Source organism: Sminthopsis crassicaudata, chromosome 4, assembly GCF_048593235.1.
Source record: "Sminthopsis crassicaudata isolate SCR6 chromosome 4, ASM4859323v1, whole genome shotgun sequence".
In the NCBI taxonomy this organism is placed as follows: Eukaryota; Metazoa; Chordata; class Mammalia; order Dasyuromorphia; family Dasyuridae; genus Sminthopsis; species Sminthopsis crassicaudata.
This window is the reverse complement of record NC_133620.1, coordinates 464,715,281-464,725,272: the sequence shown is the minus strand read 5'-3', so window position 1 is coordinate 464,725,272 and position 9,992 is coordinate 464,715,281. Positions and strand designations below refer to the sequence as shown.

Genomic DNA, 9,992 nt, shown 5'->3' with positions numbered 1-9,992 from the left:
AAACTGCAGTTAGCAAAGCCTCGAGAGCACCAAGAACCATCCATTGCCTTCTGAGGGTTTTGGCCTTTACTGGTACTGGTGCAGTAATGGTATGGATGCCAGTCCCGCCCACAGCAGCCTCCACTCTCCGAGTGCTTTCAAAGCAGGCTGTGCCCACTGGACGGAGCTCAGTGTCCCAGCCCTCTTCTCAACTAAAAAACAAAGCAAGTGTCAAGTACTTGTGGTGGATCTTTACATTTTTAATAAAAAATAATTAACACAGTACATTGGTCCAAACTCCCAGGGATCATGCTTTACTATAAAATGTATGTTGGCCTAGCTCATTAGCTCTAGGCCAGAAGAGGTTGGGAGAACATGGTGTGGCGATCTGGGGAATGAAGGGCAAAGTACACACATACACACACACACACTCACGGGCTATTACACAAAACATCAAAGAGGAAAGCTAATGAGAAGCAGCCAGTGGCCACACAGGAGTTTCAGCCCTGAAGGGACAGGTGGCTGTGGTGGCTTGACCCACGAAGTCTCCTTGTGGAAAGGGCAAGGACTCAGACGTGGTGAGTCGAGGCTGCTCTCCTCGAGAGTCCGTCATTGCCTCTGGACCCTTGACCCCTCCGTGGGCGCTGGGGTTGCGCTGTTGCCCAGGGTCGGCTGCCCTGGCCCTTGGCAGACTGGAGGCTGTGGCGGGCAGCTCCCCTGGGAAGGGCAGGAGACAGCGGGGTAGAAGTTAGAGGAGGCAGGAGCAAAGCCGAAGGGGTTCTGCACATAAAACTGGCCAGAAGCTGGGTGGTAGGGAGGTGGGGCAGGTGGGCTCCTAGGTTCATTGTTTGGCCAGGATGCCAATCTCTGGCTGTTGTCATGTTGCTGCATCTGAATGACCTGGAGGGTCGGCATGGGGTAAGAGTGATAATTCTGTGTAGGGTAGGATCCTGGGACTGGATTAATCCTAAAATGGGCCAAGAGAAAGAAGTAGTCATTACATTTGACACTGATAAGTACAAACAGCTCCAAAAAGAAAAGGGGAAAAAACCCTTTGGTACTAGTATATATATTTGGGCTTGATACACACATACACATATACATACACACATATATATGCCAGTACCCAAGGGCTTTTTATGTAAATATATAGGCATAGATATACATAAGTATATCTATGTCTATATAATGGTTTGCTGAATACAGTTAGTCATTTTTAGTGACTACTCATTGCCAAATGTAGACAACAGGTGGTCTCCATAAGGGGAGAGAGGCCCAGAGAAGGTAATGACTTCCTCAAGATCCCATGAATCTGTGGGGGAACTAGCAGGTCCATGACTAAGCTGATGAGCCCCAATACCTTCTGAGGGTTGAAAATGGAACCTGAGGCCATTCGGAGGCTCAACCTACTCATGCGCAGCCAGGGTTTCCGGTGGTGGAAAAAGGAAGAGCAGGAACAAAAATTCAGCTACAAACCTAAAATGGAGCTGGCCATTTTTATGGTCTCTTCCCTCCAGGGCCATTCCTAGAGTTAGGAACCAGAAGTAAAATGGGCAAGTCTGCTCTGCCCTTCTTATTCTCCTCCCCAGCCCCTAGAGGGAGATGGTCTCATGGCTCACAGCCAGGTAAGGGCTCGAGGAGCTGCCAAAGCCCGTGGGGGAATGAGGCGTCCCGACCTCAGCCGGGGCCTCAAGAGTCCAGGCTCCACTAGTGGGCTATGCGCCCCCAGGTGGCTCACAATGGTGAACTTATAATGGGCACCCACTTGGCTCTTTTGACAGGATTTGAAAAAAGGGTTGTTGCTGGGGAGAGACAGAAGAAACAGTCTCCACATATTCTAGTCTTGTCTAGAGAGGATCCAAACAGGGAAAGAAGTAGTTGGGAAATCATTTTGTACCTTGTCCCCACTTCTTGGTGTCCACATTGCTAAGCAACTCACCTGCCTCCTGTTGGTTCTCCTCCTCAGCCAGCCCAGCCTGGCTGTAGGGGCTGGAGGCAGCTTCGGAGGCAGACTGACACTCCCAAACGTCATGCTGGCCTTTTCCTACTTCGTCACCCCAACATTTGTTTCCGATCACACTCAAGCACTTCTGCATTCCCCCCTTTTCATCCCAGGATAATTTCATGAAACTCATCCAAGACTACGACATCCTTGCCCAGGTTTCCCAAAGACCCCAATCCTAGAGCTGGGCCCCTGTATTCTCCATCCATTTCCACTCCCCTAGCCAGAGGTCACAACCTCCCACTCCCAGGAAAGCCGTGACCGCAGCGGTGCCTCTGGGAAAAGCGTGGGAAGGTCCGGTACTTACTTCCTGGTCTGGATAGCTCTTCTTTCAACTGAAGATCCTGAAACATAGTTGAGCACCGTGGCCCGCCTCAACAGACTGAAGGGGAACTTGTGGTCTAGTTTCAGTGCAACTGACTCGGAGAGATCAAGGCACGAGCAGTAACCAAGACCATCTGAAGCAACGGGTTAAGAACAATGGAAGCATCTCGTGGAGGCTCTAAAATGTTCCCCATCCCACGACTCGCACGGATCGGGGTTTTCAAGTTTACTGAAAAAGCAGACCTAGGGCTAAGCCATGATTGAAGTCAGCAAGACCTAGGAGTTCATATGTCACCCGATTCTCACCATCTCCTGGCGCCTCAGGCGCTCCTTTAAGACTTATCATGTTTGTTCCAAGGATCTCCATGGCACACAATGCAATTACAGACCTTTGAACATACTGACTTACAGGCTTACCAAGTGCTGACTCCTGAGTCACAAGCAATGTCTCCTCTCAATAGTAACTGGCCCAGTGTGGCTCACGATGGCCCACCAATGTATCTGGGTCCAATACCCTCTCACCAGATCATACCATGAAGCCGTTAGGTGAAAGAATCACTTTTATGGGAGCAAAAGTGGAACAGGAAAGTATCCATTGCTTTCCAAAGGGCCTTGAAACTCTTCCTTTTTAAAATTTTTTTTTCTGGATGAGGCAATGGGGGTTAAGTGACTTGCCCAGGATCATACAGCTAGAAAGTGTTAAGTGTCTGAGGCTGGATTTGAACTCAGGTCCTCCTGACTCCAGGACCAGCACTCTATCCCCTTTACCATCTAGCTGCTTCCAAACTCTTCTATCTTTAAGCAGTCTTGAACCATTCCAGAATGTATCAGAACCTCCTCTGGATGCTGACCAGGCAGGTGCTCCTCTGAACTCCCACCTGTGTATTTTTAAAATGTTTTGTTGATGAAGAATAAACTTTCTAATGATTCTAATTACTCATTAATATGCATTAGCTCTTTCCAATTACCTAGGAAATAGAGCCTAAAGGCTCAGCATTATAGGCCTTCCCAAAGGGTTTCCAGGCTTCTCTGTTTCCCCTTCCCCTTTAGCCCCTCCTGCCAAATGACACAGCTCGCAGTCCCTGGCACTTGCCTTGACCTTCCCAATTTGCACAATTTCTGAGGCTTGAGGTTGCACATCTGCTATTCTCTTTTCCATATCTACAGCTAGATATGTGCTTTCTCTGGTTTTGTCTCTCAGAATGCCATTTCTCTCTCCCATATCCTCCAGACAGGGCCTAGACCTGAGATGGAGTGCTTCCAGATAAAGATCAGGCTGGTAACTTCTCTGCAACTTTCATGGCTGAGCATCTCAATATGATGATGAAAAGAGCTGATTTGGGGACCTCAAAGGGTTCCCACAACACCCTTGGAGAACAACCTCCATAGAGGTCTGTTTCCTAATCAGTCCTTCTTTTAGAGAGGAAAAGTCAAGATCAGGAATAAATGACCCGAACATCATTTGGTAGTTCAGTCAGGTTTCCCTAAGGGCACCTTAATGCCTAAAAGAGAGGAATGGGGGAGATCTGGCCGAGTTGTCCTGCTGGTTCCTTTTTTCTTTCTAGGAGGTCTCTTAGCAGGACAACTCGGCCAGATCTCCCCCATTCCTCTCTTTTAGGCATTAAGGTGCCCTTAGGGAAACCTGACTGAACTACCAAATGATGTTCAGGTCATTTATTCCTGATCTTGACTTTTCCTCTCTAAAAGAAGGACTGATTAGGAAAAGGACCTACTCTATCCTTGACTATGCAATAAGCTCTGAAGAAGTCCAGTGTGAGGAAAGGCCTTGAAAAAAAAACAAGTTCATAGAAAGATTCCATCTCATTTTCTCTGAAATGTCCCCATAATCTTTCTCTTGCTAATCACTTCCTCTATCCTTGAAGCCTATAAATACACCCTTCTCCCTCCATCCTTCAAAAATCCTCTTTTGGTCTGCCAGTGCTTTTCCTCCTCAGCCACATTTTTAGAAAAAGCAATTTATACTTGTTGCTTGCTAGCTTTTCTCTCATTTGCACTCAGAGGCTTTGACTCCCACCTTTTACTTAGTTTAAATTGCTTTAGCAAAGGTTACCAAGGATCTCTTTCCTCCCAAAGCCAGTGCTTTTCTCAGGCCTTATGTTTCCTCTCCCCCATCTTTGACTGCATTTTTTAACTCATTAAATATCCCAATTACTTTTTGATCTGATGGGGAGGGGGGAAAAGAGTAATGGGAAAATAAGTCCCCTAGAAAGTTGCAGACAAAAGTCTGGCACTTCCGATTTTGGGAATTCCCAGCTAGCAAAGACCTTCTATCAAAGCAGGTCTGTCATGGTTCTGTAATTTATGGTCTTAGAGAACTGCCTGGGGTATTGAGAAGTTATTTTGTGGAGGGCCACAGAGCCAATTTGTGGGAGAAAATAGGACTTGAGCTGAGTGAGACCTTCAAGATTTCAAAAGCTAGACGTCTATCTTAACATCCCATGTTCCCTTAAAAGAAATCAAATACTAAGTACAAGTAAAAGAAAAATGATTTTATGGCTTTTACAAATTGTGTGAAGCCTTCTTTCTCAGCACCACTGTAAAATCCTATGGCATTTGATTTTGTTAAAATGGTATGGAGTAAACAGGCTTGCTAAATATTTCTTATTAACTTATAATGACAAATATTAATACATTCATTATCGAAGGAAATAGTTTCTACTCAGAATTTCTAGATTCTAGGCACTTACTGTTTACTGAATTAAAACTGTTTAAAAATTATTTTTGCATTTTCTACCCCCTGTGCGGCTTCTACTCTGCCGACTCTCCTCTGTCTCTCGGACAAGCTCCTCTGAGATCTGGAGCATCTGCTCTCTAGGTTCTTCCTATCTGGCCACTTCTTCTTTCTCCTTTTCTGGATCATCATTTGGATCTCGGCAGCTACTTGTAGGTATGGAGGAAGGCTTTGTCCTGGCTCCTCTTCTCTCTTGACCTACTCTGTCATTTCATCAGCTCCCAGGGCTTCAATTATCTTCTCCCTAGAAAAGACTCTCAGATCTAGGCAGCCAGCTCTGCACAGCCACCTACCTAATAAACCCTTCAAATCGCATTTTCCAGAAGAAGTGAAAAACTCCATATGTCCAAAACAGAACTCATTTTAACTTTCCTAATTTCTGCTTTATTCTACCATCCTTCCAGTCCCTCAGATTTGAAATTTCAGTGCCATCTTCAATTGTCTTCTTTCCAACCACATCCATCTAACTATAAATTTTTCTCATCTGTCCTTTTATTTCCAATTCCCTCCCAGCACCCCAATTTAGGCTACTCATCACCTCTCACTTGGATTATCTGAACAGTTTCCTAAACAATTTCCCTGAATAAAGTCTCTTCCTTTGCAATTTACACTCCTCATCCTAGGGACTTCAAATACTCCCTCAAATATTCTAACTTTCCAAGTCAATCAGAACTCATTTCCCACGACCCACTCCTTCAGCCTACTACAACTTGACAGAGATGGCAAACCACACCATAAATGTTCACATTCATCTTCACGGGCTTTGAAATTCCTTTATCTAATTGCATTATCCTACTTTTCTCCTATCCTTTCCATCATGTCTTCTCTCCCACTACTCCTTGTCTGCTGATGCATCCCTGCCTACAAGTATGCTCAATTTTCCCCAGCCTTGAAAAATCTGCATCTGGTCCACCCGTCCCCATTATCGCTCTCCTTTTTGCAGCTATATTCTCTGCAAAGGCCATCTACAATAGGTGCCTTCACTTTCTTTCTTCTCACTCTCTTTGTAACTCTCTGGCTTCTGATCTCATTAACCTCTTTCTACTATTCCTCATCGCTATTCTTCCTAAAGTTACCAACAATCTTTTAATCAAATCCATGGCCTTTTCTCTGAAGCTTGTCTCTGCCAAGAACCATTTGGATATTTACTAATCACTTGCAGGCCACATAAAATCGTCAATTTATAGCACTCAAGCAGTGGATGGTCGTTGTGCCTAGCTTTCACTTCATCTTGGCAGGGCCAAACCAAATGATATTCCTCACCTCTGCTCTATGATCTCTGACATGGTCAGTTGTCCTTTTTCTTGACACTCTTTTCTTTCTGGGTTTCCATGGCACCACTCCCTCCTGATTCTCCTCTCCTAAGTCACAACCCATGAACCTGGAGAATTCCCAGGGCTTTCTTTTTCCTTCTCCCTCATACTATTTCATTTGTCAATCTTATCTCCCATAGATTCAACGATTACTTCTATGCTGATAATTCTCAAATCTGGATCCAACTGGATGTTACTCTCTCTCCTGACATCTAGTTTTAGATCACTAACTGCCAAGACTGAATGTAAAGTAGACCTCAAACTCAACACTGCCAAACTGAACTTGAAGCTTTTCTCCTCACACCCTCCCCTCTCCCTAACTTCTCTATTTGTTGAAATCACCAGCACCTTCTTGGACACTCGCTCTTGAACCCAAATGCAGTCTTCTGCTGCTCCCTCTCCCACTGACCACATTATCTATTCAGTTATCAAGGGCTGTCACTTCTCCCTTTGTCACTTTTCTCACATAGGCCCCCTTTTCTCCTCAGAGGCTGCCCCCACCCTGGTGAGGGCTCCCAATCTCTTAAATCTTAAATCTGCTGGCCAGTCTCCCTGCCTCAAGCCTGTTCCCACTCAGATCCCTCCTCTACATCACTGGTAATCCCATCTTGGTAACAACATGTAAGTCTTCTCACATCCTCTCAGCTCCAATTGATTAACTCCAGCAGTTCCCTATTATTCTTACCTGGTTTATAAGCATGTGTTTTACCCCATGCTCAGCAGATGCCTGGCACACAGAGGCACTTAATAAATGCTAGCTGACTGAGCTGCCAAAGGGATCATCTTGGGAGTATAGGTTTGAAACTGATCCACTGGCTTCCTGCTGCCTCTAGGGCCAAATGCAAACTCTTGCTTGGCATTCAAGGCCCATCACACTCTGACTCCAGAGACTTTTGGAGACCGATTGCAAACACATTCTATGTCCAGTCCAACTGGGCTCCTGCCATCCACAGGCACGTTCTCTCTCCTGTCTCTAAACCTCTGCACGGGCTGCCCTCTATCCTGGGAAGGTCCTCCTTACTCACTGGGTTCCCTTCCTGCTGCCTCTGACCGATGGTAGTTACCTTTTTGGACTCGTGTTGTCTCTCATTAGAACAGAACTTCCTTGAGATTGGAATCGTTTCATTCTTGTCAGTCTTCAGGGCCTAGAACAACAGCTGATATTTAAGGGGTGAAACGGGGAAGAATTTCCTTAAAACCTCTAAAGGCCCTCCCTCAGATCTGCCTCACAGTTTTCTTCTTAAAACGAGCCCCTTCTTCAATTCCCCATAAGGCAGGAAGGAAGGTGGCTATATTGTGATCTTTCAGGGGGGAAGCTACAGGATTTCCACCCAGTGTCAATCAATGAGTCCAGCCCCCTCTCTCAGGCTCCACTGCCCACTTTTCACTAAGCCCCCCTTTTATAAGGATACAAACAAAGCCAATGAAGAGTCCACAGATGTTGCTGAGGAAAGAGGTTTGGGGAATAAACCAGGAGGCAAATAACAGGAGCCAAGGTATCACTGAGGCCGAAACGGGGACCCCAAAGAATAAAGTTCTTCTCATTCGAGTTCGGATGGAGCTGACGCCCAGCATGGCAAAGGCCACTGGAGTAAAACCCCTGGGGTCTTCTACTCCTCCGAAGCCAGCCAGAGCCCAGAGGGTTTCCAGCAGGACGAAGAGAAGGGCAGAAAAGAAAGCGAAGACCAAGGTGAAGAAGCTGTGGCGCACAGTGCCCACGCTCTTCTCAAAGCTGCCAGCGAAGCGCCAGATGATGACGAGCCCAGAGAGCAAGGAGAGGGGATGCTCATAGACCAGAATGTAGGTTATCAGCCTGTAAACTGAGAAGGCCACGGGTTTAGAAGACAAGGGCGGGGCTGTCTGGGAGTGGGTGAGCCGGGTCACAGCCCACCCAGGTCCCTGGGCCCGGAGGACGTTCCGGTCCAAGGGTGGGAGCGGTGCGAGGCTCCCGGGCCCTGCCAGGCTTTCTTTCCTAAGCACCTCAAATGAGCCAAAGCAGGCTTAGAGCGGGCCGTCTCTTTCCCCTTAGGTTCTGAGGCCGCCCCAGCTCCCAGGGCCTGACACTGAGTGCACCTAATCCCTCCGCTGAGGTCATGGGACCTCTCCTCATACAGCAGCCGTTTAAGGAAGGAAAAAAAGGGGCCACGAAAACCACGGCTGGAGAAAGACTCATGGCTGACAAAGCGGAGCCCCCCGAAACCTTTCTGCGGTCCTTGGGCCGCTGAGGGCCTGGCGAGGACAAGGGGCAGCGAACGTCCTTCTCCAAAGCAGGAGCTTAAAACCCCCAAGAAGCCCCTACGTTCTGGACATTTCTATTCCTTCCAACAAGCCCGGCCAGGGGACTGTCCTCGAGCCGGGCTCCGCTTCCTCTCCCCAGCGGAGGGGAAAGGCCGGGGCCGGGCACCTGTCCGAGGTGGTGCCGCCTACCTCCGGCGTCTGGGCAGGAAGGGAGGATGAAGGTGGACTCCTGCTCAGTCAGTCCTTTCAGAGCAGAGGATGGGCAAGAGAATGGAAGGGGCAGTGGAGCCCTCCGGAGAGGCGGGGATGAGGTGGGCTTCCTGGGGAGACAGGCGCGCGGGATTGGAGGGACGCGGACACGAGGGTGGGAGGAGGGAAGAGGAGGGGGGGAGGGGCGGGATGCAGCGGGAATGAATGAAATGAATGACAGGGTGGGCGGGGGGCGGCAAGGGCCAAAGAAGGGGTTAAAACCAATGGGAGAAGGACAAAGACCAAGGGGTTTCGGGGCGAAGACGTGCAAGGGGTGGGATGGGGGAGGGGCATGGTCGCGAGGATGCGCGGGTGTCCTATGGTGGGATGGAGGAGGGGTGAGGCAGTGGCGGGTGGGGTCCGGGAGGCGGGGCAAGGATGTGCGGCGGCGGAGGGGGGAGGGGCGGAGCTGGGAGGTAGGGCGGGGTGCGGGAAGGGGGAGGGGGGTCACGGGTCCTCCCGGGGACCGGAGCCCGGCCAGGGGCGACAGCTCTCTCACCTTCCCAGTCTCGCCGCAAGGCCGCAGGCCGCAGGGCTAAACCCGAGGGGGGCAGCGGCACCTCCGGTTCCCCGGGCGGCGGCGGCGGGGGCGGCAGCAGGAGTCGGGGCGCGGACACGAGCAGGGACAGTAGCGCCGTGAGGAAGGAGGCGGACGGTACCTCGGGGCACCGGCCTCCCCCGGCAGCCGCCCCCGCCGCCGCCGCCCCCGCCGCCATTCTCCCCCAGCTCGCGCCGCGACCACTTCCGCCTTCGGCTCCAAGTCCTTTAATCTGCTTCCGGGCAGCCGGGCCCGTTGCCCCGGCAACCGGAGCGGGGAAGCTACCCTGAAGCCCCGCCCCCTAGCAGCCGGAACGACGCGCTAAGCAGGCTGGGGCGCCTGCGCACGGACAGCTTTTGCGAGCCGCCCGGACAGCGTAGCCTGGTGCCCATGCGCAGGGCTGGGCTGGGGGCTGGACGTGAAGCGCAGCTGCTGTTGGCTAAGAGAGCTAGTTTCTGCGCGAAGAGGTGGGGGCGGGGGAGCAGGTTTTGTGGCCCAGATTCAAGAGAAGTCTGAGAGAGACACCCGCCTTGGAGCGGGTTACGAGTCCCTCCCAGCACGAGCGGCGCCCTCTGGCGGCAGACACGGAGCCGGCCT

General features: G+C 50.0%; 1 protein-coding gene across 3 annotated transcripts; it reads right to left on the bottom strand.

Moving 5' to 3' along the window:
• Nucleotides 1-218: 218 nt before the first annotated feature.
• RHBDD2 (rhomboid domain containing 2) lies at nt 219-9,602 on the bottom strand. Of its 3 annotated transcripts, XM_074264112.1 has the most exons (5): nt 9,357-9,594; nt 8,798-8,928; nt 7,783-8,190; nt 2,289-2,439; nt 219-946 (listed from the first exon to the last, which is right to left on the bottom strand). In XM_074264112.1, the coding sequence occupies exons 3-5, from the start codon at nt 7,943-7,945 to the stop codon at nt 589-591; spliced, it is 672 nt and encodes a 223-aa protein (XP_074120213.1). In that variant the 5' UTR covers nt 7,946-8,190; nt 8,798-8,928; nt 9,357-9,594; the 3' UTR covers nt 219-588. The 3 variants fall into 3 exon arrangements, with proteins under 3 accessions (XP_074120213.1, XP_074120212.1, XP_074120214.1); XM_074264111.1 differs by lacking the exon at nt 8,798-8,928 and having other exon boundaries at nt 219-696; nt 9,357-9,602; XM_074264113.1 differs by lacking the exon at nt 8,798-8,928 and having other exon boundaries at nt 9,357-9,588.
• Nucleotides 9,603-9,992: the final 390 nt, after the last annotated feature.